Source organism: Ovis aries, chromosome 23, assembly GCF_016772045.2.
Source record: "Ovis aries strain OAR_USU_Benz2616 breed Rambouillet chromosome 23, ARS-UI_Ramb_v3.0, whole genome shotgun sequence".
In the NCBI taxonomy this organism is placed as follows: domain Eukaryota; kingdom Metazoa; phylum Chordata; class Mammalia; order Artiodactyla; family Bovidae; genus Ovis; species Ovis aries.
The window spans coordinates 54979684-55006533 of NC_056076.1; the positions used below are offsets into that span (position 1 = coordinate 54979684).

The following is a 26850-nucleotide window of genomic DNA, read 5'->3' on the forward strand; positions in this document are numbered from 1 at the left end:
AAACCCGTGGGCTTACATCAACCACAAGTTCCTATTAGTGAAAATAAGACTCTTGAAGAGCGAACTGGATGGAAAAAGAGAAGCAGGCCTGAGAATGGTCAAAGTGAGCAGATGAAACTTACCAAAGAGTGTAAAGGTCCTTCGTAATTAGGAGATGATGAAGCCTGTCCTCCATTTCTAGACCAAACAGCTGTGCCTGCTGACAGGAAAATGGGAATTGCAGTGAGATCTGTATAATCCTAAGGATAACCTTACCAACATTTTAAACAGTTCTTTTAGAAATCAGCATATTGATTTCTATCTGGACATTAAGGAAATACATGTAAACTGCCCATACAAGAATTTAGGGCCAAGGAAAACATTTTAAACATAAAATAGGTAGACTATACACGGACTCAGAATTCTCTCAGGCTTCCTCGTAAAAGGGAACATTTAATTAATTGTGAATTTTAGCTGGAGAAATGTCCTTTTGATGGAAAACCATCACTACACAGCCAAGGTACTTTTAAGAGCGCAAAGAGGGGTTTTCATTACACCTTCATGCAAAGCCAGTTTGTTAAAACCAAAATTCTCTCACCAATGAAAAACAGCTTTGCTACTTGTTTTTAAATGATCCTTAAGAAGGGATACACCTTCAGAAACTTTTCAAGGAAATAAGATCCACTAGAGATTTAAACACTCAATATAACAACATTAAGCAGTTTCTTCTGAAGAAAGCACATTTTTAATGATTCACTAAACTTGAAGGTAAAGAAAGATTGCTGTTATAATAAATAGAACATGTCTAACCTATCAATTTAAAAATAAAAACCACTTTTAAATTGAAAATAATACACGCTCATGTAGAAAACTTGGAAAATAACTGAAGAAAGGAAAAAAAAAATCTGTGATCTCACTGAAATCACAGTCCCTGATACTGCTGGTGCTGTAAAAATCCATTCTTCCTGCCACTTTTGGGTGTGCACGTGTGTATTTTTATGCTAAATAAAAATAGAATGTTTTGTCCAATTACTTTCAGTGAAAAAATCTGGACAGAGCCCGTGGTGTGAAAATAGCAGTCTGTCCCCATCTCTCCATCTTTATCAAGTGCTCTCTCCCTAACGTGTGGTCTTTTAGGCTGGATAACCAGGACCTCAAAGGTGGCCTTGTTTCAGGGTCTTCCACATGCAGCATGTTACTCAGGTTTGGGGTATTTGTGGCATTTTCTGGAACGATGTGTGCATCGTCGCTTCCCCTCCGAACTTTGACCTGGAAGTGGACTGGCAGAGCACTGAGTCCCTGATTCTAGCCTGAGCTCTGATATTACTACTGAAGATTTTCAGCAAATCCCATACCCTTTCTGGGCCTTCATACATCCATCTGTAAATCAGAGCATCAGACTGAAACAGCTGTTTCTCAAACTTTATATTAGATTCAAGAACATTCTTGCTTCCCCCATATTATAAAATAGACAAAATTAGAGTTGCTTCATTTGAAATGGGGAATGTGGGAGCTCTCCCTACTCAGACTCCCTCACCACTGGCCCCTCTGTACTATCTCAGTCTGTCTCTGACTTTGGATGCTGACACCTGTGATCGCTTTCCAGAGCCTAACAATATGGCACTAAGCCAGAAACGTACAACTCTGAACTTTACTTCCCTGCCACGGGGACTGTTTCAGTGCTATTCCATTATCTTCTTAATGTCACCTCTGGCTTTCCCAGTTTTAGCACTGCCTCTCTGGAGATATGGACTGGAAGGGCCAGCTTTTTCCCTCTTCTGTGATTTCCTCCTGTCAATGGAGACTGGGAAAGGCTGATATTAAGTCTCCCCTAAGCCCATGGCCATCAACTCTGAAAGCTCTGTGGCCAGGTGAAATCTCTGATTCTTTATCAAGGAATTTACTTTACAATGGGGTCATGGGAGTGCTGTATGTAGGGAATAATACAGAGACTGACGCAGCAACATTCAGGCAAGTGACTACAGTCTACATTAGGGTAAGATCAGGTTTCAATAAGGTACAGATATGATTTTTTTTTTTAAAGAAGCCACCTATCCTCCTTCTGAAGAGCAGAGATAGGCACCAGACAGGGTCTTTCTGGAAACATTTATACTGGAAGGGCAATGAGCCCTCTAATGGAGCTCTGAAGAGTGCAACGCTTTACTAACACCATTTTTAACAACTTATAATTTTATTATCTGAAGCCACAGGTCATGTTAACTTGTTCTATTGTAAACGGCAAACATCCTCTTTAACTCCACACAGTTATGTCACAATTTATTTACACAATTATAGTTTTCTTCAAACCTTCCAATAACATGGACTTTAAAGAGGGAATCTGAAAAGCCTGAAATTTCTGGGAGAAATGATCCTTTTGAATAGTCTATGTTTGATGAATACATAATCTGCATTTCTATTCCCGATGATGTGAACTGGTTTTCCTGCTGAAATTTTTGTTGGAGTATATTATTCTGTTGAGTATTTTTTGTAAAGAAAAGTTTAAGAAGTAAGTTTCCCAAGTGCCTGTACATTCTAAACGCATGAACTTTCAAGAAAAGTTTTGGATATAAATGACTTCACCATCGCACGGCCGTGTCTGTCTCTCCCACCCCTTCCTATTGGTCTGCTGGGAAACGCTCTATTTTGAGTGTTTGGAGGGAGTGAGTTTCCCCCAGCAGCACAGGAAGCGTGAGGGGGAACCGTTCTATAAGCTGACACTCAGATGCAGTGCATTTACGGTACAGTACCTGAGAGAGATGGAGGCGAGCCAACAGGAGTTGAAGGGTTTGATGAAAAGCTGTTGTTAGTGTGATCTGGAGAATAGATCTTAAAACAGTGGGGAGAAAAAACAACAACAACAAATCCTCATTCATGGGGAATAAACATGCCACAATTTAAACTACAAAGCATTAATGCGATTCATCCACAAATTCCAAGGTGCAAAATACACTTAACAATCAACTACAGTACCGATATTCTAAAACGAAAAACTTAATTACTTTTTCAAAAGAAGAGCTCTTGAGCTGCTCGAAGATAGTAGGGGGGAAAACTGAACTGAGTCAGCACAGACCTTGGTTCTGTCCATTTCTTCCCGTTTCCTCCCCTGTCTGCATGGCCATGAAGCTACAAAGATACACCAAACCTCCCTTTCTTCCTCCACAAAACAAGAAGTCAGACAGCATCACACCCTAAGACTTTTGCTCAACTCCTTCTTCATTACGTTTATGGTATCTGGTTCCAAGGCAGGAGGACGCTCAGTCTAAAGAAAAACTTTTCCATAGCTCACAAGGCTAACATAAATCAAATGCATCCATGCTCCAGTGATAAGGAAAACCCAACTGAAGAGACGAAACGTCAGAGCAACAAATCTCTGCTTATATTTACAAATGATCACGTTTAGCTTTTGAAGACAATACCATGTACACTCCCTCAGACGAGGAAGGGCTACCATTGGTCACTGGTGAATATGGAAGAAATGCTGGATCTTAGCTTCCTGGCAGTGGGCAGGCAAAGCAGAGAAGCCAAGTGCCAATGAAGCAACAAATGAACCTCGGTTATGGTGGTTTTTTTAAAAAAGTTTCTTTCTCAAAATGTTTTAGAACTGCCCTTTGGCAAAGTCAGTCTTAGCTGGTCAATCAATGAGCCCCCCAATGACTTTAGAGAAAAATAAGACATCAGGATAGAAAACCTATACTCTTAAAGGCCCTAAGAATATCCACAAATCCATAATTGAGTACCACTTGCAAGATGGGAGAGACCAGCCATCCGCTGGAATCTTCAGCGTTCTCTATTTTTTCAACGATTATTATGCAAGGAAGCTAGCCTTTCCAAAAATCAAAGCTATTTGCCATCCATTTTCTAAAATTCTAAATGTCCACTTTTGATTAAAGTTCACCCATCTGCCGAGGTACATCTGAAGTCCAATGTCAACATTTCCTCACCGAAGCAAGTGCTTTCCCCAAAGCATCGCCAGTCTGGGAGCTGCCTGCTGCCCCGCTTCCTCTATTTGCTGCAAAAACAAAAGGCAGAATATGAAAAGCCAGACGGTGAGACATCGAACAATTTTCTATTCCTGGTCCATTTACTCACAATTTAATTGCATTTTTAATGGTAATTACAACACATTAATATTTAATTAGCATTAATTTGTTTGCTGAGGTAGATGTCAAATATATTCATGTTACATTTTTTTTAATAGATACAATATAAACCTGACATCCTGGTTTAAAGATAAAGTGTTTCAGTTGCTATTACTTTTCCCCTGGTTGTCTGTGAGTGGTTAAGTAGTCAAGAGTAGTAGGTGAGCATATGAGGTTCATTGCTAAAAAGTACGCAGTGCTTTCAGATCTCTGAAGCTCTCATAGCTTGCTTTTATTTACATTTTATATAGTAAACTGAATTCACTTCACGAATAAGAGTTACATCTGCTTTCAAATTGAAAAATTAATTTTTGCTATATAGCAAAGTGAGATACTTCTCTCAGAGTTCCACAATAAACAAAACAAAAAAATCTGTAACAGGCCTGGCAGCTTCTTAGGAGGGAAGATATTTTTAATATTTTGAGGAAAATATAGTCTTCACACATTTTAAAGTCTGTGTTCATATTTAAAGAATTTGAACTCTGATGCTGTTAAAAGTCAATATCGTCTCCAATTCTGGAGGAAAAATAAGTGTACATGACGACGAAGCGGTCTCTACTATCTAAACACCAGTGTTTTTACCCAGAAGATGGATGAATAAAGGGTACAGCCGGCCCTCTGTTTCCACAGATTTTGCACCCAAGGATTTAATCAAACTCGGATCAACAATTTTCAGAAAAAAAATTCCATACCCTTCCAAAAAGCAAAACTTGAATTTGTTGGTGGTAGCAACTATTTACATAGACTTACATTGCCTTGAGTATTATAAATAATCTAGAGATGATTTAAAGTATATGAGAGGATGAGCAAGGGTTATATGGGCTTCCCTGGTGGCGCCAGTGGTAAAGAATCCACCTGCAAAGGGGGAGATGCAAGTGTGATCCCTGGGTCAGGAAGATCCCCTTGAGGAGGAAATGGCAACCAACTCTAGTATTCAAGCCTGGAAAATCCCATGGACAGAGGAGCCTGGTGGGCAACAGTGCATAGAATTGCCAAGAGTCACACACGGCTGAGCACACACATATGCAAGGGGTGTATGCAAACACTGCACCCTTTTCTATGAGGGACTTGATCATCCTCAAATTTAGGCATCTGCAGGGGACCCTTGAAACATCCCCTCAGCAGGATACTGAGGGAAGGCTGCCTGTTAATAGCAGGATATAGATTCAAACACATAGTTCAAAATCAGCTCTAATAAACAAGGGTTTTCTTTAATTGAAGGATAATGGCTTTACAGTATCGATTCCTGCCATACATCAAGAGGAATCAGCCATAGGTGTATGTATGTCCCCTCCCTCGCACTTCCTACCCCTCTAGGTTGTTGCAGAGCCCCTCTTTCAGTTCCGTGAGTCATACGGTAAACTACCACTGGCTCTCTATTTTACAAATGGTAATGTGTTTCCATGTTACTCTTTCTATTCATCTCAGCCTCTCCTTCCTCCCTCTGCCCTAGTCCATAAGTCTGTTCTCTAGCTTTTGAAAGTAATTTGCCTTTATAAAATGGTACAGCCAGTGGTGTTCTTCTCTTAGATTTATTAAGGCCTCAGCATAAGCAAGTAGATCTAATATTTAAATAAAACCTATTAAACTCTAGGGGAAAGTGTTTGTCACTATTTTGTGAAATAAGAAAAGGAAATACTAAATCAATGGATTAATTCAAGCAAAACTTCATTACAAATTTAAATTAAAAAAAAAAAATTCCCAGCCTTATCCTCAACCCAAGAAAGCACTTTTTCTACCAAACGTGTCACCTTCAGCTTCCAGATCTGTAAAATAAAGTCATAGGATCAGCTCTCAAGTGATCAAATTATCTTTGTCTCTAGGTTATAATTTCATCCTCCTGACCTCTACTTAGTATAGTTAAATTATGCTTGTTATTTTTATATATTTACATGTTGGGTATGACAGTTTCATAATCTTTTGATGTTTGCTTTATTTGATTAACAAAACTCACCCCTACATTCGTTAATTACTAAAACTGAAAGAAAGCTGTATGTAATGAAAAGAACACAATCACCTTCTGTCAAGAAAAAAAAAGGAAAAACTATTCTTTCTCACATCACAAATTCATAATGTTAAAAATATATTAGTTGTTAGTACTAAGGATTTTATGCATAAGGAAGTTCTCTGAAATGAGGGTCCAACATCATACAATGAACTAGTGGAAGGAACTCACAGATATCAAGAGTACTAAAAATACACAATATAAAGAGATAATTCAAATTATTATCTGGTGTGAAAGTAAAAATTTCTGCATCAAGGAGTTCTTTTAAAACTGAAGACAATTCTAAAGGAAAATAACAAGGATTCTGAAAACACAAAGAGCATTAACATTTTTCAGCATGTATTACCATGGTATTGGGAGATAATTACACATACATTTTTCCTTCCCTTCCAGAAGCAATATTATCATTATTCTTAAAATTAGGTTTATCAGTCAAAATAATTTAGATATCTGCTCGACTAGAAAACAGACCTTCATGAAATGAAAATTCAGAGCCACATCAGAAAAAATTACATTATCTAACAAAGAAACTAAACCCAACTAGGATAAGATATTGCTATAATTATAGATAAAGTTTGCTATGGTAGCTTTCAAAAGATTAATTCTTTGAACAGTTTTAAAATGAGAATAGTAAAGGTTTTAAAATATATTAATGAAACCAAATTAGGAAGAATTGAAAACCAATAAAAATATTTTAGAGATATGTAAAAAAGAAATTACACTCCCAATCTATCCCACCTCCCTCCCAACTTTCCCTCTCTGGTAACCATAAATTCATTCTCTAAATCTGTGAGTCTGTTTCTGGTCTGTAAATAAGTTCATTGCTCATTTGTATCTTTTTTTTTTTTCCTTAAAGATTGACATGTACACACTGCTATATTTAAAATAGGACCTATTGTAAAAAAAAAAAAAAAGAATAAGCCTAAATCAAAAAATAAATTATTATGGCATAAAAATCATACTTTAGAAGAGACAAGATACAACCCTTATGGTCTCTTCATACCACAGCTTTCTAACTGAACTTTCTGTTAAGTCCCTGTTTTACACGAGGAGGCATGAGGACTTGGGGGTATAATAAAAAGACAGAATGTAACTCCTTACCTCATACTGTCATGAAAATGTTTCAGAAAACTACAAAGGCTACTCATGGAAGTCACTGATAAGAACAGACTTTTATTTTTTTTTTTAATATAGAGCCATTCTACCTGCAACAGCTGGAGAATCAACCCCAGGGTTCAAATTTCAAAGCAGTTTACTGGGACCAGTTTGCCCTTACACTTGGAATGCCTTTTGTTCTGTTCCAGGAAACACTGGAGAAGACACATTTTCAAGAGTCCTTAAACATGTTAAGCTACACGGATCCTCCTCCTAAAGATTCTCTTTTTAGTTATGTGCCTGATATGTCAAAGGGCATAAGTAATCAGAAAGTGAATATATATTTAATACTGAAATAGCAAAATTTCTTCTATGTTGAGTAATGAGTCACGCTTAGCAAACCGCACTTCTCATTAAGTGTGTGCACATCAAATCTACTTTCCTACCTTTCATGTAACAGGACTTGATTACTATTCTAAGCCTGAGTGTTTGTCCAGGTATTATGAGAAATTACCAAAATGCCCACATAACAGAAATAAAGAGAAGAACTACTATCCCTGTTTGATATAAAACTGGATTGATCTCTTATGTGATTTTAGCTCTTAGCAATTTCCCTAGCTAAAGAGAGGGAAAAAAATCAAGTCTCTAAGCAGAGCTGTAACATGAATATGATTGAAGATGAGTGATTATTAAGAGGAACTATAATTTGGTAGGAGGATTCGACACTGCCAACCACCCAAGCATTGTTCAGATGGCTTGAACACAGGTGCTACTGCTGGCTAGAAGATGGGGCAGAAAGCAGGGGTTAGTCTTTTCAGCTACAAGTGGAACCACCCTCAGTCTCAGTTTCCACTTTGGAGAAAATGGCAATTCCCATTAGAACACACCCTGATCCAAACATCAGGATAAGTGGTATCTGGGGGCTGACTACTGAAACAACAGAATTTGGAAATGTGTTATCCCTTTATTGCACACCCAGAACCCCAGGCTGGGTGCATCCTGAAGCTATAAAAGGATGTGTGTGCTCAGCTGCTCAGTCGTGTCTGGCTCTTTGTGGCCCACCAGGCTCCTCTGTCCATGGGATTTTTCAGGCAAGAGTACTGGAGTGGATTGCCATTTCCTCCTCCAGGGGATCTTCCTGATTCAGGATCAGGGATCAAACTCCTGAGTCTCCTGCATTGGTAGGTGGATTCTTCGTCACTGAGCCAAGGGCTAGCGCTATAAAAAGATGAAGTGTAATTCATAGTGTCTTTGCCTGAAAGAAGACGATGGTTTTAAAATTTAGGTTTTCCTGAACTGTGTCCAAGCAACCCTCATGTTATTCAACTAGCAGAAACAGCATAATAATGTCACGAGCTTCTCAACAAAGATAAAAGAAGGAGAATTCCCAGCTCTCCTACGACCTACAATATTAGAAGAAGAACTCAAGTACAGGCTACCAAACTCTGAACTTTTAGCAGGACGGATTCCTAGGAATTCAAGGGGGAAGCTGGGCCCCATCAACCACGTGCAGGAAATGGATGAGAAGACTTAAATCACACTGGTTTACTGTTCTCCGTTGGTGGTCTTTGTAACTAAGATGCCTCGACACTGCTGGATAAAATTCCTGTTGCTCTTATGCTCTGTGCCTGTTCATCACCCAAGTGTATTTGAAGGCTCAAGATTCTTGTAAAAGATAAAGTGAATCTTATGCGACTATTCTCATAATAAAATTACTGTGAAACCGGGTCCTCAAGGGAAAAAGGATGTAATGTTTCTACTAGAAAAGCCACACACTAAAACCCATCATGTCACACAAACATGTCATTAGAAGTGAAAGTTGGAAGCCAGATTAATTCATGAACCAGATAGATATTCCAGGGTAATCTTTAGCATATGTTGTATTCCATCAATCTTCATAGGCTGTTCCTTCAACACTGTTTGGTTTGAGGTTTAAAGGCATGGTGAATACCACGCATTAGACAGGCTGGTTCAAGACTAACAAAACAATAACAGTTATTATAAGCATTATGCTAGCTGTATGCCCAATTCCCTCTGAGAAAGGAGGGTGTGTCGCCCCCAACCACAAGCGGTCACACCCCTGGAATGTACACCAATGGTATCTCCCCTTGGGGAACTGGAGCATTCTCCCGTGGGTAGCTGTAGGGGATTGTGTGATGCTAGGTAGGTCTCTCAATCCTTTTGAAGAGAAAAAGCTATTGGATTTTGCAAGTAGGAAGGAAATATGGAGACAGTAGGTACTACTGGGTTGGCCAGAAAGCTAGTTCTGGTTTTTCCATAAGATGCTCCATGTACTATGTATGCGCCTCCATTCTCTAGACACTTCTTCCCTCTAGAATTGGTACCTAGTAACTTTTTCCATTTCCTCCTCTGGGCGCCTGCTCACAGGTAGAAGCTCTGAACTGCAATGACTCTAAAGCACAACCAGCTAGTGTTATACTGAGAAAGTTTCAGGAAGCAAGTTGAAAGGCTCTGATGGTGGTAACTCTTGAAGCCCTTAGACTCAGCTTTTATCCTTAACTGGCCACCCCATCAGTTAAACGACTAAGAATCCATGGTGTGTCTCATGCATTTTATTTCTATCATTCCAGAGTGCTTAATCCACCCTTCTAAGTCAGACATGCCTAATGCACTCTAGCATTTGCAGAAAAGCAGTGGACGGCATGCTGCAAGTAAATCTCTTACTGTACAATTCTTTCAAAAATCCATGGATGAATGTGACATTAAAAACAACAACAAGAAAACCCTCTGTCATTAACACAATCAGAGTCAGTTCTGCTCTTCCTCAGCTTTTCTCAAAAAATGATACTGGGCATAAAAGGGCAAAAGACAACACAAGAAACAATGACCACCCCTCCAAGTCAAACACAAGCCATCCCAAACCTCCGTGAGCATATCCCCTCTTTTGAGATACAGGGGACAGATCCAGAGGCAAGGGAGCATGTTTCCAGACAGGGTACCTGCTGATGGGTCCAGATTTTACAACTCACTCCACAAGCATTTTGCTCTTCTATGATCGGTTGAGGACAGTCGCTGACTGCCAGGAAGACACAGTAAAACGTGAAGCTGTGATCTTCCTCTTGACGGAAAAAGCCTCTTCCTAAGACACCAACGCCATTTATGAAAAGTCTGCACTGCCTTGCTGCTTTCCACCAAGAAAACTTGAAGAATGCGATGTCCATGTGTTAGTGCTTGAACCCCATTCTTACGGCATTAGTATTGCTTACAGTCATTTTCTACAGAATCATGTGTGTAATCTCAAACATGTGTCAGGCTGTGTGTTCCCTATTTACCAATTATTTAATTAACTCTGTTTGTTCTTTGAGATACAGGCAATGTAATATTTCTTTATTTCCTGTATTTCAGAATGAGAGAGTATATGCCAAATACTTTCAAAAGTCTACAGATGTATCCGATTAATCCATACTGTTTGTTAGGGAAGTATCACTAACATCAGAAGAGAAATCTTCTCTTCTTGTTCCACAGACATGCTGCCATCCCTGCCTTCTACCACTCTGAAAAATCGAACCAAAACCTCGGAGAATTAAAAGTGCAAAGAAAAAAAAAAGTGCAAAGAAACAGGAGTGACTTGGACCTTGTGCAAATATGAAGGCTTATTATTATACTTAAATTCTCCTCTGTATTTTAACTTAAGGAATTAGAGGATGTATTATTTTAAGGATGAACATTCTAGAATGTTCTCCCTTAAAGTAATCCTAAAGTAAAAGTATGTATGCAAATTAATAAAGATCTATTCCTCCAAAAAGCTGAATTACCATGTCTACTTATGTCCCGAAATGATTGTAAAGCTTTCTCACAAGTTGCTAGAAGATTTTGACAAGTACACTCATAATGTCGGAGTAATTTATGCAATAAAGTTGTTCCTAAAAAGCTTTCTCTGGATTCCAGAAATCTCACACTTCTCTCATTGAAAAGTATAGCTCCTTTATTATTGTCTAGACCCTCCCTCCACTTAAACAGGGCCCTCTGGTCTGTATAGTAAGTCCATCTTAACATAGCCGGGCCCTATATATTAGTATGTAGAAGTCACCAATTAACTCTCTACCCGCCCAGACCAAATAAAAAAGGAGGGTAGACATTCCTGTTCTTGTGGATACAAGCCAGTGATGAGCCAATCAGCTTAAATAGGGCGAATTCCATTCCAACTGAGACTCGTGGCCCTGCTGACCACAGGGCATGGAGGATAATCACACCACCTCATAAGATCTTTCTTCCCAAGTCCTAGGGACTCTTACAGGAACTGTTTGGCAGATCAGTCAACACAACTCTTTTTTCAAACAGTGCCTAAGTTTGCTTTCCTCAGCTCAAGCTTTTGCTCTACCTTTCTACCTTCCTAAAAAAAGAAAATTACTCAAACCACAAATAGACAGGAAATCTGCCTTGTAAAAGGATGAATGACCGGTCATCCTTCTTTATAACTAAGACCTCATGACTGTAGAAAGGGGCTTTCCATTTGTCAAACCACACTGAAGTGAAATACGCTTTTCTCACTCTTTCAGTTCTGCACTTCTTTCTTTCTTCTTGTTTTTCGGATCTGCCAAAACTGCACTGAGAGTTGGCAAAACTTCCCCACATGACCTCTGTCCATAGCTCTCCAAGGTCAAACCGACACAACGCATCGGTAGAGGCTTCATTATGAAAAGTCACAAAAATGGAAACTATTTCCTAAATTCACCTCTCAGTGAGACAGGGCAGTGAAAGGAAGGGCTGCTAGATGGCTCATCTCAAGTGTGAAGTATATTACTGAGTAAGCAGGGACTGTATTCTTTAGGCAGAATTACATTTGCAACATTTCAAAACACATCTCTTCTTTTTCATCAAAAACGCTCCCCCTCATAAGTGATTCATACCACTTCCCCAAGTTCCAGAGACTATCCAAAGAAAATTTTTTAAACAACTGCAAAGAGCTAAAGGAACTACTCCTCCGTCACACATTCTTATCTTTAAAATGTACAGTTAGGGACTTCCCCGGCAGTCCTGTGGTTAAGACTCCGCTTCCAATGCAGGGGGCCAGGATCAATCTCTGATCGGGGAACTAAGATCCCACATGCTGTGTGGCTTAGCCAAAATAAATAAATAAATACACATTCCAGTCTCAGTGCGTGCTCAGTCGTGTCTGATTCTTTGCGACCCCATGGACTGTAGCCCACCAGGCTTCTTTGTCCATGGAATTTTCTAGGCAAGAATACTGGAGTGGGTTGCCATTTCCTGCTCCAGGGGATCTTCCTGACCCAGGGATCAAAACTGTGTCTCCTGTGTCTCTTGCATTGGCAGGCGGATTCTTTATCATGAGCCACTTGGGAGCCCCCTCAAATAAAAAATAAATGTACAGTTAGTGTCCTCATCACTGACTGGACCCACGGGAAGGGATCACAAGGCCGAGTTAGTTGTGGGTTTGAGCTGGAACCAGAGTAGGTGGTGAGCAGAGGAAGTCTGAGGTTTTAAGAAGACCCTGCAGTGTCAGACTGCGCCTCTCATCTGAATGACAAGGTTGCTGAAGGCAGAATCAGAAGGTGGTGGTTGCCTTCCCACAGGGGCAGCCTACCTAGCTCTTCCCTCAAGAGAAGAGTGTTGCTGGGGTAACCATCCATCCTGGGGAAAGGACCACAATGAACATCACAAAAACTTAGAGATGATGGCTTCGTTTATTTGACAGGACACTCTGCTTGGGTCTTGACTCATGAGTAACTTTGCTGAGAAAAAGCAGCAAGTAAATTCTGGCTCACTGATGCCTAGCCATCTCCTCTCCAGTAAGCCTGCAAACACTTCTTCCCATCTGGAGGATTCCACAATGCCACATCCTCCAGAAGGTAAAACTATCTAGTTCTTAATAGGTATGTCTGAACATCACATGAACTAGTTTCCAGAAGACAGTGGTGTGTGACAGTGAAAAGCTTAGCATGGTGACTGGAATTTGAGAATGGCTAGTAACTCCTAGTAAGAGCTATTAAGCCTTCTATCTTACTAATTTTCAATGGCTCCTCTAAGAAAAGTTCGCTTTATTAGCTATTTCAGAGTGTGAGAAGCATGCGTTGATCTATTCAAACTTAGTTCAATCTAATCACTCGTGGTGGAGACAGTCAGCCAAATAGCAGTTTCTTGGAACAAAAAGAGATTACAGTCAAGATAATGACGATTTCTATTTGGCTCATTTGTTCATGTGATAAACACTCATGGCTCGATTACTGTTCAGTGATGGGATTGGGGGCAGAAAAAGAATTCCTTGATGATTAAACCCTGACACTGGTTGTCAGCAGCAGGATCGGCGTTTCCACGACTCACCCATTATGCTGTCTGTCCCGTTGGCAGGAGGCGTACACGATGAGGTGCTGTAATGGTTGGTACCACTACGGTGGAAAGTGGACATCGGAGGAAGACTAGAATTGATGTCTGCTGAGGAGTGTGATGGATAGCCCTGTGGCAAGAAGCAGAGAAAGGAGGCCATATTCAATCACAAAATATTTAGTGGCTCAGTTTTCCAATACTTCTTTCAGAACTCTTCATTTTACAATGGAGACAGCCCTTGGAATTTCAAAATATCCAAGAATACATCTTGCTTAGATCTGACAGCTTTCATTTTTCAAGTAATAAAATACAAAGACGTAGTTGGTTTGGGTTTGCATCAAAGCTAGAGGAATATAATGGCAATGCTAAGCCTTGAGAAATGGTCACCATCTCTAAATACGAAAATTATTCTTAAAAGCAGGTCTGGGACTTTGGCAACAATAAAAGACCATCACTACTGTTATTCTTCTGTACAGCCTATTGATCAGGTAAGAAAGAGCCCATAATGTAATGAATAAAACTCCAGCATGACCCTCAGGGTTCACATCACACCCTACCCTGACCTTCTGAAAACTAACTGGCCAAGAATAACCAGTCTCAAATCTTCCTGACAAACTGGTCCTCCTCCTGAACTCCAGCAACAACAAAATGGTAAATGAAAAACTTGAAGAGCAGTTAATGATTGAATATATCTCTAAAGTATCAACATGTATAAAGTCTTATGTCAATGACTATGTTGAATTACCCTGGAACAAATGAAATGAGAAGAACTTATTTCATATCATTCCTTATAGGTTCTCGCCCTTAGCAATTCACCGTAGAGTTGACCATGAAAAAGATTATCTTTCACAGAATGCGTTCAGGCTTAGCTCTCGGTATGACTCTCATACTAGCTATTATCTGGTATCTCACAAGTGCCTGCTACTGCTGCTAAGTCGCTTCAGTCGTGTCCGACTCTGTGCGACCCCATAGATGGCAGCTCACCAGGCTCCCCCCATCCCTGGGATTCTCCAGGCAAGAACACTGGAGTGGGTTGCCATTTCCTTCTCCAATGCATGAAAGTGAAAAGTGAAAGTGAAGTCGCTCAGTCCTGTCCGACTCTTAGCGACCCCATGGACTGCAGCCCACCAGGCTCCTCCATCCATGGGATTTTCCAGGCGAGAGTACTGGAGTGGGATGCCATTGCCTTCTCCATCACAAGTGCCTGTAAGGTGACAAATTAGTTGCTCCCCAAACACCTGCTTGTTGTCCATTGAGCAGATCAGTAAGAGGAACATGGTTATTTACAAAAAACATAGTTATTCACAAAATGGAGCTATTTTCTTTTTCAGGCTACAGTAGTTAGAAAGTAAAGCTCACAGGTATTTGACTATATGACAGACATGTAAAGGAAAAATATTTAAGTTGAAATATACTTTTTCCTTGCTATGCGCCTTTATTATGTCACTACAGGAGATTCTGTTGAAATCAGAGTTTGGATACGATGCCCAAAGTCAGAGGAACTTAAAGCCCAGACATCTAGTCACGAGACGTCGACCCCCTGTATCACAGGATCCCTTATTTATTTGGTGAGGCCCATCTTCGGTTCAGCCTCTCCCCTGAGGATCCCTTCCCACTTCCAGCCTCTTCACAGTCTCTTCTCCCTGATTTCCATTCTGCGCTGTGCCATTCAACACTCCATTGCTGCTGCTAGAGCTGTTTATCTGCTCAGTCACGTGGGGACTCTTTTGCAACCCCATGGACTCATAGCTCACCAGGCTCCTCTGGGATTTCCCATGCAAGAATACTGGAGTGGGTGGCCATTCCTTCCTCCAGGGGATCTTCCCTGAAATGCTGCTTTTCCAGGCTTTCTCTTTCAAGAGCGTTTCCACCTAAACGGAAACGCTTCAAGATAAGAGAACAGAGTTCACAGTTCTGCCTCTCACAACCTGTGGCTGAGTGCTGAACATACTCATCCTATGAGCAGCTCAAAGAACAACTGGTTACCAGTTGGTGGTGGTGGTTTAGTCACTAAGTCCTGTCTGAATTTTGCGACCCCATGGACTGTAGCCCAACAGGCTTCCCTGTCCATGGGATTTCCCAGGCAAGCATACTGGAGTGGGTTGCCAGTTCCTTCTTCAGGAGGTTTTCCTGATTCGGGGATCAAACCTGGGTCTCCTGCATTGCAGGCGAACTCTTTACCAACTGAACCACCAGAGAGCAGCTCGTGTTTCATAAACAGTGGATTGAAATACTACTTATTTGAGAGACAAGTAAAGAGTCCAGAAAATAAATCTGTATTTTGGAGTCAGGTCTGCCAGTGACATGGCAGATGCCTTTGAAAATATTACCTCTACACACCCCAAACAGTCCAACAAAAAGGTCAGCTTCAGTGAGATAGTTGGGATGATGCCTTTAAACATGTCCAAGTTCCCAAGAATGCTTTTCAAACTTTTAAATTTCTTGGACCTCTTTGCTTGACCAAAAATTCCTTAGGCCACCTGTTAAACTCATTTCTACTTGGCACTTCCAGAAAACCTCAACTAGTCCATGAAATTTTCTCCAAAGGATAATAGAGTGAGCCCATTACACAGTACAACTGACCTAAAAAGCTGGATAAGCCATGGAAGACCAAACTTAAAGAGCTATTTTTGCTCAAGAACTAAAGAATATAATAATGTGGAAAAAAGAAACAAACTATGGAAAAAGAGAAATAAAAGGAAAAAAGATTGTTTGATTTCATTTTTACCCAGTCCTAGACCATGCTGAATTTTTGAAGAATAGACAAACTGGATAAATCAGCCCCAAGTTTTCAAAAACCAAAACAGAGGAAAAGAATTTTGGAAAATATTTAAATAACTATAATAATGGGAGGATGAGACAGGAAAAAGATTATCATATCAGTAAGAATTTTTAGACCCTTTTAACTTGGTATAAAATGGAATAACCCTTTGTCAGATGTCAGGATTTGACAAAGGGTTACTCCTAAATTCAGAGACTAAAAAGGAACGTTCTTCCCCATAGACATTAATGGGGAAACCAATGCAATTCATGTAAATTAGTTATTTTTAGAGACTCACAGAAAATTAGATGCTGAAATAAGTTAATGAGATTTATAACTAGATTATTTTACAAGGCAAAGGATCTTGACAACTACTGTCTCTCAAAGACATAATAAATACACCACAGAGATTATGAGTGATATGTGAATACTGTCTCTTTTAGAGTATTTAGGGATCAGCTATAAGAGGTCCCATTAGTCTTTCTTACTCCAGCTATTAACAATGTCTGCCCTGCCCACCACGAAGGCAAAGGACAAGGGAAGTAAGACAGGGTGCTACGGTCTGCGTGTGCTTGGTCGTGTCTGACTCTTTTGTGACCCCATGCCGCCAGGCACCTCTGTCCATGGGACTTCCCAGGCAAGAATACTGGAGCGGGGTAACATTTCCTCCTCCAGGGAATCTTCCCAACACAGGGATCGAACCCACGTCTCTCGCATCTCCTGCACTGGCAGGCAGATTCTTTACCACCAGCGCCATCTGGGAAGCCCCAGGTGTTAAAGGCTTTGCTGCTGCTGCTGCTAAGTTGCTTCAGTCGTATCCGATTCTGTGCGACTCCATAGACAGCAGCCCACCAGGCTCCCCTGTCCCTGGGATTCTCCAGGCAAGAACACTGGAGTGGGTTGCCATTTCCTTCTCCAGTGCATGAAAATGAAAAGTCAAAGTGAAGTTGCTAAGTCGTGTCCGACTCTTAGCGTTAAGGCTTTACATGTCCACTATTTATTTATTTTTTACTTGATACCCAATTATAGTGTATGTGGAGTCTACTGACAGAGTTAAGTGTTGAAAATATTTCCGTGAGTAATGTTTTTTATTAAATGATGAGTTGATCGTTCAAAGATTAGAAAATATGATCACTGTTAGCACATACTAAGAATAAAGTCAAATTTTGTGCTAGGGTAGCATTTCACAGTCTTGGCACTGTTGGTCTTTCCTGCCAGAGCATTCGTTGCCTGGCAGGGATTGGTGTGTGTGGGGGGTGCTTTTCTTATGAATTGTAGTATGTTTCCTGAATCCCTGGCCTCTATACACTGGATTATTCCAGTACCACCTATAGGAACCCCCTGCCCCCCGGGTTCTAACAACCCAAAATATCTCCAGACATTACCAAATGTTTCCTGTGGGGCAAAATCACCCCCTGGTGAGAATCACTAGAGTAAGGGTTTAGGTTACAAACAATAAAAGACAACAGAACTTCCTTCATAGTAAAATTCCAGACTCCTGGGACTATTTCACTCTGTGGTACAGAGACCATTCCTAACCCATGCCAGACTGCAGGGACTCTATCCTATTTTTAAAAAGAATTCTGCCAAGTCATTCCAAACCTAAATCTTCTACAACAACCCCTTCCAAAGCTTAACCACAAACTACATTCTTCTAAGTGATTTTGTACGTGTATCTGTGACATAGTAGTGATTAGCTGCGGGATTGTTGTCAAGGTTGAAACTGTAAAGGGGATTTAAAGAATCAACACCAGTGACTTGCCAGTTGCTACTGTTGTATTTGGATTTTAAGCTTTGTAATTACACATTCTATTATAACATACTATAAAGTGATAAAGGCAATCATGTTTCTAAAATGTTTACCTTCAGCAAGACATACTAATTTGGCCAAATTATACCCAAAATAATCCAAGGAAAGCTTTCCTCTTTTTTCTCAAACTATTCCTTTGTTCAGTATGAAACTGGGTAAAAGCTACAGATGAAAAATTTAAGGAACCACCATTACTTTCACGTGAAAGGAAACTAACCGCCCACAGTACACTCAATGATTCTCAATCAGTATCAGATTTTTAAGTCACTTCAGCAAGAGGTTTTCTAATAAATTCTAATAAACACTGAAATCACAATGATCACTAGATATCTAATAGTTTCCCTATCAGTGAGAAAATTCATCAGGACATATTACTGGAGACCGAATTTGTTTGTCCTTTTGAAAAATAAACCCCCTCATCTCCAAGATAGCCTAATTGATGGTGTTAAGAATGAAAACTGTTTTGCAATGGACAAATGACATTATACACACAGAACCTGATACAATCTATCAGGTTACTCCTTCCAAATGATCTTTCCTCCTGGCTGATAACATTGTTTTGGTTCAGTAAATTTTTTCTAAAAGGGTATAATTAGTTTGCATTTTAAAAACCACATTTTCTGTGCTTTTGAGCACATTTTCAACATGCTTCCCCCATGCAGTGAACTTGACTGGGATAAAAATCAAACCACTTAAGTCAAAGTTCTAGAGCATGATAGGGAAAGAAAGAAATACAGGAGTGAAGAAAAATAAATGCCTAATGGAAATTCCAACATATTAGTACAATGCCAAAATCTTTTACTTGTAAATCAAAACTTTCCTTGCTTGCAAGACACATATAGTTTTGATCACGAGTTCTTCAGAGAAGTGCAAAATGAAGATGGTGAAATTAAAGTATAAACCAAGAAGAAATTCTAGTATAACAATAAGTGCTATTTGTTTGAGATTTCACACTAATAAGGAAGAGGTGGAAGAAGAAGAAATTTGAAAGAAAATCATCTGCTATTTATTGAAAATGCGCTGAAATTTGAGCCAGCTTGTGATTTCCACATTCAAAGTTGGGAGATGATAGAAAAAGGGACAATTCCACCTTCGTCTTCTATCTGTCATTCAACGATAAGTTCACTGATCTCACCTTGTCTCTGTCACCAGGACTAACCATTAATATATAGATTTTTCAAGGGTATCTGAACTCTTCTGGAATGTTTTCCATCATCAGAATAGCATATAAGTCATCTTTTCTATATCTCTGGCAACTGAGCAAAACAGAACAAAGACCACAGAAATCAAGAAAGTACTATTCCTATATAAGTACAGAGAAAGAAGCATAAATCTGGGTATTAGAAAAGGAAAAAAGGGCACATCACAGACGAAGAGTAGTAATGTAAGTACACACAGATGACACCACCCTAAAGGCAGAGAGTGAAGAGGAACTAAAGAGCCTCTTAATGACAGTGAAAGAGAAGAGTAAAATGCTGGTTTAAAACTCAACATTCAAAAAACTAAGATCACAGCATCCAGTCCCATCACTTTGTGGTAAACAGACGGAGAAAAATGGTAACAGTGATAGACTATTTTCTTGGGCTTCAATATCACTACAAATGGTGACTGCAGGCATTAAAAGATGTTTGCTCCTTGGAAGAAAGCTATGACAAACCTAGACGGCGTATTAAAAAGCAGAGACATCACTTTGCTGACAAAGGTCTATATTGGCAAAGCTATGGTTTGTCCAGAAGTCATGCATGGATGCAGAGAAGGCAATGGCACCCCACTCCAGTACTCTTGCCTGGAAAATCCCATGGATGGAGGAGCCTGCTGGGCTGCAGTCCATGGGGTTGCGATGAGTTGGACATGACTGAGCGACTTCACTTTCACTTTTCACTTTCATGCACTGGAGAAGGAAATGGCAACCCACTCCAGTGTTCTTGCCTGGAGAATCCCAGGGACAGGGGAGCCTGGTGGGCTGCCGTCTTGGGGTCGCACAGAGTCGGACATGACTGAAGTGACTTAGCAGCAGCAACAGCAGCATGTACGGATGTGAGAGTTGGATGATAAAGAAGTTGAGCAATGAGAAACTAATGCTCTCCAACTGCGGTGTTGGAGAAGACTCTTTAGGGTCTTCAATCCCGAGGAAATCAATTCTGAATATTCACTGAAAGGACTGATGCTGGACCTGAAGCTTCAATCCTCTGGCTACCTGATGTGAAGAACTGACTCATTGGAAAAGACCCTGATGCTGGGAAAGATTGAGGACAGGAGGAGAAGGGGCGACAGAGGATGAGATGGTTGGATGGCATCATTAACTCAAGGGACATGAGTTTGGGTAGACTCCGGGAGTCGGTGATGGACAGGGAGGCCTGGCGTGCTGTGGTTCATGGGGTTGCAAAGAGTCGGACACGACCGAGCGACTGAACAACAACAATATAAGTACGACTAAGAATCAGTGGATTTGCTACAGTCTCTCCCATTTGGAGGATTAGAGGTTCATACATTTTCAAATCTATTTTACTGCACAAGAGACTTGGTCCCATATTGTCTGCCTCCCAATCCTAATGGATGGAGGTTTGTGACATTGTACAGGAGGCAGGAATCAAGACCATCCTCAAGAAAAAGAAATGCAAAATGGCAAAATGATTGTCTGAGGAGGCTTACAAATAGCTGTGAAGAGAAGAGACACAAAAGGCAAAGGGGAAAAGGAAAGATATACCCATCTGAATGCAGAGTTCCAAAGAATAGCAAGGAGAGATAATAAAGTCTTCCTCAAAATGATCACTGCAAAGAAATAGAGGAAAAGAACAGAATGGGAAAGACTAGCGATCTCTTCAAGAAAATTAAGTGATACCAAGGGAACATTTCAAGCAAAGATGAGCACAATAAAGGACAGAAATGGTATGGACCTAACGGAAGCAGAAGATATTAAGAAGAGGTGGCAAGAATACACAGAAGAACTGTACAAAAAAGATCTTGACGACCCAGGTAATTATGATGGTGTGATCACTCACCTAGAGCTAGACATCCTGGAATGTGAAGTCAAGTGGGGCCTTAGGAAGCATCACTAGTAACAAAACTAGTGGAGGTGATGGAATTCCAGTTGAGCTGTTTCAAATCCTGGAAGATGATGCTATGCAAGTGCTGCACTCAATATGCCAGCAAATTTGGAAAACTCAGCAGTGACCACAGGACTGGAAAAGGTCAGTTTTCATTCCAATTCCAAAGAAAGGCAATGGAAAAGAATGCTCAAACTACCGCACAATTGCACTCATCTCACATGCTAATAAAGTAATGCTCAAAATTCTCCAAGCCAGTCTTCAACAGTACGTGAACCAGTACCTTCCAGATGTTGAAGCTGGATTTAGAAAAGGCAAAGGAACTAGAGATCAAATTGCCAACATCTGCTGGACCATCAAAAACACAAGAGAGTTCCAGAAAATCATCTATTTCTGTTTTACTGACTATCCCAAAGCCGTTGACTATGTGAACCACAATAAACTGTGGAAAATTCTTCAAGAGATGGGAATACCAGACCACCTGACCTGCCTCTTGAGAAACCTGTATGCAGGTCAGGAAGCAACAGTTAGAACTGGACATGGAACAACAGACTGGTTCCAAATAGGAAAAGGAGTACATCAAGGCTGTATATTGTCACCCTGCTTATTTAAGTTCTATGCAGAGTACATCATGAGAAACGCTGGGCTGGAAGAAGCACAAGCTGGAATCAAGACTGCCAGGAGAAATATCAGTAACCTCAGCTATGCAGATGACACCACCCTTACGGCAGAAAGCAAAGAAGAACTAAAGAGCCTCCTGATGAAAGTGAAAGAGGAGAGTGAAAACGTTAACTTAAAACTCAACATTCAGAAAACTAAGATCACGGCATCCAGTCCCATCACTTTATGGCAAATAGATGGGGAAACAGTGGCTGACTTTATTTTTTTGGGCTCCAAAATCACTTCAGATGGTGACTGTAGCTATGAAATTAAAAGATGCTTGCTCTTTGGAAGAGAAGTTATGACCAACCTAGACAACATATTAAAAGCAGAGACATTACTTTGCCAACAAAGGTCTGACTAATCAAAGCTATGGTTTTTCCAGTAGTCAAGTATGGATGTGAGAGTTGGACTACAAAGCAAGCTGAGCACTGAAGAATTGATGCTTTTGAACTGTGGTGTTGGAAAAGACTCTTGAGAGTCCCTAGGACAGCAAGGAGATCAAACCAGTCCATCATAAAGGAAATCAGTCCTGAATATTCACTGGAAGGACTAATACTGAAGCTGAAACTCCAATACTTTGGCCACCTGATGCAAAGAACTGACTCATCGGAAAAGACTGTGATGCTGGGAAAGATTGAAAGCGGAAGGAGAAGAGGACGACAGAGGATGAGATGGTTGGATGGCATCACCAACTCAATGGACACGAGATTGGGTAAACTCCGAGAGTTGGTGATGGACAGGGAGGCCTGGCATGCTGTACTCCATGGGGTCACAAAGAGTCGACACGACTGAGTGACTGAACTGAACTGAAACCTAAGGCGTGACCTAGAAGTCGTTTCTCCTCCACTTAGTGACAGGCTTAAGTTCTTCAGTAGATTCTGGGATGTGGTAAATTTTGAGACTAGAAAAACATCTGATGCTCTGTTTCCTCCAGAATAAAGAGACACACTAGCATGGTTGAGTGTAGGATGATAGGCAGAATGGCAACTTTAGTAATAAAAGAGAGACCATTCTCTTTAGCCCAGCAGTTTTCAACAGGGGTGAAAGTAAGAGTACCAAGGAGATGCTGGAGGGTGTGGAAGTAAAAATAAAAGACTGAAAATTGGGAATCTGATCCAAATACAAACCGTCTGCTTGCTGTAACTGATAGAAGTGTACAGGAAACATGAAGAGTCTCCTTTAGGTGTGTACAATAGTTCAAAGCTGTCATCGGCTACAAAAGCTGGTCAAGGTGAGATGGAAAGGCCCTTGGGAGATGTACATTACTTAATTCAAAGTCTACTGACTGTCGCTATGCCCCCGAAGCATACCCTTCAAAACTACAGACAGCAACCCCTGCCTCAAAAACAAACATACACACACACAAAAAAAACTACAAAACAACAACAAAAAGCAAGGAACCACCACAGCAAAAATGCTACAACTCAAATACACTATGTCTTTATGTACTGAAGGAAACTGACATCATGATAAAGCAAGCACAGAACAAAATTCAATCCACAACAGTGCACAATGCAGAGAGTCTGCTGGGCTTACAAAGGCGATCTGAGTATGTCTTTGATCCCAGAAACGAGACTGTCAGAAGGGTGTGTGCCATTTGTATGTCCGTTGACAGAGTCCGCATGTACATGCACGAGAAGACAGGAGGAGATTTAATAAACTAGCTGTACCATCGCCCTTACCACGTGCGTCTGCCTTACCAAACGTTCGTGTGGATGCAGGCTGCAGTAGCTGCTAGACTGTGGAATATGAGAAGAATTGCCCAACATCCCTCCGTAGCCAGGCTGATTCATCCCACTGGAGGAGCTCCAAGGGTCACTGCTGTGATGGCCATCTGTAAAGGACAAAGAAAACCGTGACTTTTCCGAGGCACTCAGCCTTGTCTTATAGTCTAGGGCTTTTCCATATCCCCGTAAACAACTGCCTGTTGTACACTCATCTTTGTGTTGGTAAGCTGATTACAGAAGACCACCTCATTACACTTTCCCAAGTGGCTCTATATTGCCAAACAAATATAAATACTTAACACAGTTAAAGGGTTCCTAGTAAAAATTCAACTATAAAAGAACAGAACATATTTCTCCATAGAATTATGTCAAGACAGCAAGGTAGCTAATGCTAAAGAAAACATTTCTCAGATGTCTCCTGACATTTTTCTTCCTATGAAAATCACTGAAAAAATTTAACTGTTCCTGAATTTTGGGGTGAAAATAACACCCTTGAGATAATACACAGATGGCCAGTTTACAAGTTTTGAGAGCATATAAAGAAATAAGTAATAATGAGAAAGAATATCTCTGACTTCAGAGATTGGGTTTCATTTTCGTGACATACAGAGTAGATGGAATTAAAGTTGGAATTACATTATGGTACGTAATAATTAAGGAAGAACAGTCTCAAGTATATAGCTCTGAGTGTTTGTCTCCTTTCTGAATGTTTATATTTTGATATACAGTTATATAGCTAACTTAAGTCTTCAGCAGCAATCGAAAGGGTACACACATATCATAAGATGGTATCTACATTACAGACAATTTTCAGAGCCTCTGGATTTTTATAAAACTATGAGTAAAAAAGAAGTTTAAAATGATATGAAAATTATATGAAATACATTTTAATATCAAGCTAATTTTCTATTAACACCACATTAAAAATATTCCTACAGATCTTTTTTCACTCTCCGGGCCCAGAGGCCTCAAAGGCACTGTTAAGTTTGTTTTGTTTGGTCTGGGTCTCTTAAATTAAGGGGGCAGAGGATCTATGTTACTGCTCAATTCAGTTTTTTTCCCTTCAATAGTTTAACAAAAATTATTAAATGCCAGATGTATGCAAGATGTATACAACATAAGAGTTTTAACTAAAAGATGGAGGCTGAAGTTAAAAATAAGAGGTCACACAGCAGTGAATTTAAAACATGCTACTGACATGTGTGCCTGCTCAGTCATGACTGACTCTGCAACCCCACGGACGACAGCCAGGCAAGTTCCTTCATCCATGGGATTTTCCAGGCAAGAATCAAAGCCACGTCTCCTACGTCTCCTGTTTTGGTAGGCAGATTACTTTCCACTGAGACACCTGGGAAGCCTTTGCTACTGACAGTCTCTGAATCGCTTTCATCTAAACTACATTTTCTTCGAGACCTGAATTCTCAGGGTATCGGAGACTCTCACTGAAGGCAGCCATGTGAAATGGGACTACAACGTACTGTTTCCGTGATCATCATGTAAAAACATACGACTTTTAAAAAGTAACTATTCATGGACTTCAGATTTAGCTCGGAGATTGTGGAAGTGTAGATGTCATCTTAAATTCAAACATGAAGTCTAAAAAACCGAACATTGCAGAGAGATGACATGCATGGCAAATAAATTGAGAATATCTATCATTGAACAAGAGTCTCCTGAAACATTTTGACAGGATGCACTATATGGAAATACATTTAGGATTTGTTAACACAGACACTTTACTCAATGCAGACTTACAAAAATACACATTTTACATAAATTATGCTTTTCACAGTAAATTAATATTTATCACATCCCATGATCTTGGCATAATGTGTTTTGAAAGAATAGAATTAGATGTGTGTGAATTAATTGTGCTCATCATAAATGTCAACTCAAAAAAATTTTTTTATTTTTTTGCATTTTGAGTGTTCATATACAGAAAAGCAAATTTGTTTGCCCTATTTTGCATGGTCTGACATGGAGAAGAGCCTGTTGTTTTAATCTACCTGATCTCTCCTTACAGTGTGCATGGTTTAACCAAGTGACCTTCCTAAAGGCAGATGGACAAAACCTATCCTTGTGTCAATATTTCTCAATGAAATTTGGCTTTGGGTGACGAGTCCTTGAGTTGACAATCTCTATAAGCACAAGTAATGGTAACATAGTTTCTCTGGTCATAAAAGAGAGGTGTTAATGCCCAACGTGAATGTGAAAGTTGCTCAGTCGTGTCCAACTCTATGAGACCCCATTGGGTGTAGCCCACTAGATCCTCTGTCCATGACATTCTCAAGACAAGAATACTGGAGTGGGTTCCCTTCTCCAGGAGATCCTCCCAACCAAGGGGTTGAACCCAGGTCTCCCACATTGCAGGCAGATTCTTTCCCATCTGAGCTACCAGGGAAGCCCAAGAATACTGGAGTGGGTAGTCTATCCCTTCTCCAGGGGATTTTTCTGACCCAGGAATCTAACCAGGATCTCCTGCACTGTAGGCGGATTCTTTACCATCTGAGCTACCAGGGAAACCTGTTGACGCCCAAGTGACTACTATTTAAAGCTGAAGGTGATACACCTTTGTCATGGTGCAGAATACACCCAAATGACGTACTTGCTGCTCCTGCTGAAAGAAAGGGACACTGAGAACAGGTCACAAAGCTAAAAGACCCCGGTTAATAGATGCTCCATTACATGTGAAACCAATTCTCTCTATTCCCAAGAAAGTGAAAGTGAAAGTCACTCAGTCGTGTCTGACTCTTTGTGACCCCATGGACTATAAAATCCATGGAATTCTCCAGGCCAGGATACTGGAGTGGGTAGCCTTTCCCTTCTCCAGGGGATCTTCCTAACCCAGCAATAGAACCCAGGTCTCCCGCAGTGCAGGCAGATTCTTTGCCGGCTGAGCCACAAGGGAAGCCAAGCCCAAGAATACTGGAGTGGGTAGCCTAGCCCTCTCCAGTGGATCTTACCGACCCAGGGATTGAACCGGGGTCTCCTGCACTACAGGTGGATTCTTTACCAGCTGAGCTATGAGGGAAACCCGGGGACCCGCTCAAGTCAACTTTATGGATTTTCCATGGAATTTCATATGTGAACTAACAACCTAAAAGAGCTAACACTCTACAGGGAAAGGAAACAAATTCCTTTGAAATAGAATGATTTTGAATGTGTCCACTCTAACCTAAGGGAGACACCAAGCTGCGCCCCTGAGACTTGCTGGCCCAAGTGGTTCCTCTTCCCGTGACGGGGTCCTTCCAGGAAGAGCAAGAAGCAGGAAATCCCATGGCACTTTGCCAAGGCAAAAAGAGTTAATGTTTGTATACA

The 26850-nt window shown here is 40.5% G+C and overlaps 1 protein-coding gene across 50 annotated transcripts in view; it reads right to left on the reverse strand.

Annotated features, from left to right (window-relative positions):
• Positions 1-26850, reverse strand: part of TCF4 (transcription factor 4) — a 384383-nt gene that overhangs the window by 36234 nt on the left and 321299 nt on the right. For 38 of the 50 annotated variants that reach the window (XM_060405546.1, XM_042239272.1, XM_015103772.4 and 35 more), the window contains 5 exons: positions 23506-23639; positions 13522-13654; positions 3921-3988; positions 2727-2805; positions 123-199 (listed from right to left, as the gene is read on the reverse strand). In XM_060405546.1, coding sequence (XP_060261529.1) covers positions 123-199; positions 2727-2805; positions 3921-3988; positions 13522-13654; positions 23506-23639 — 491 coding nt within the window. The remainder of the gene's footprint in view (positions 1-122; positions 200-2726; positions 2806-3920; positions 3989-13521; positions 13655-23505; positions 23640-26850) is intronic. The other 12 variants (XM_060405553.1, XM_042239271.2, XM_027960909.3 and 9 more) reach the window with 1 other exon arrangement.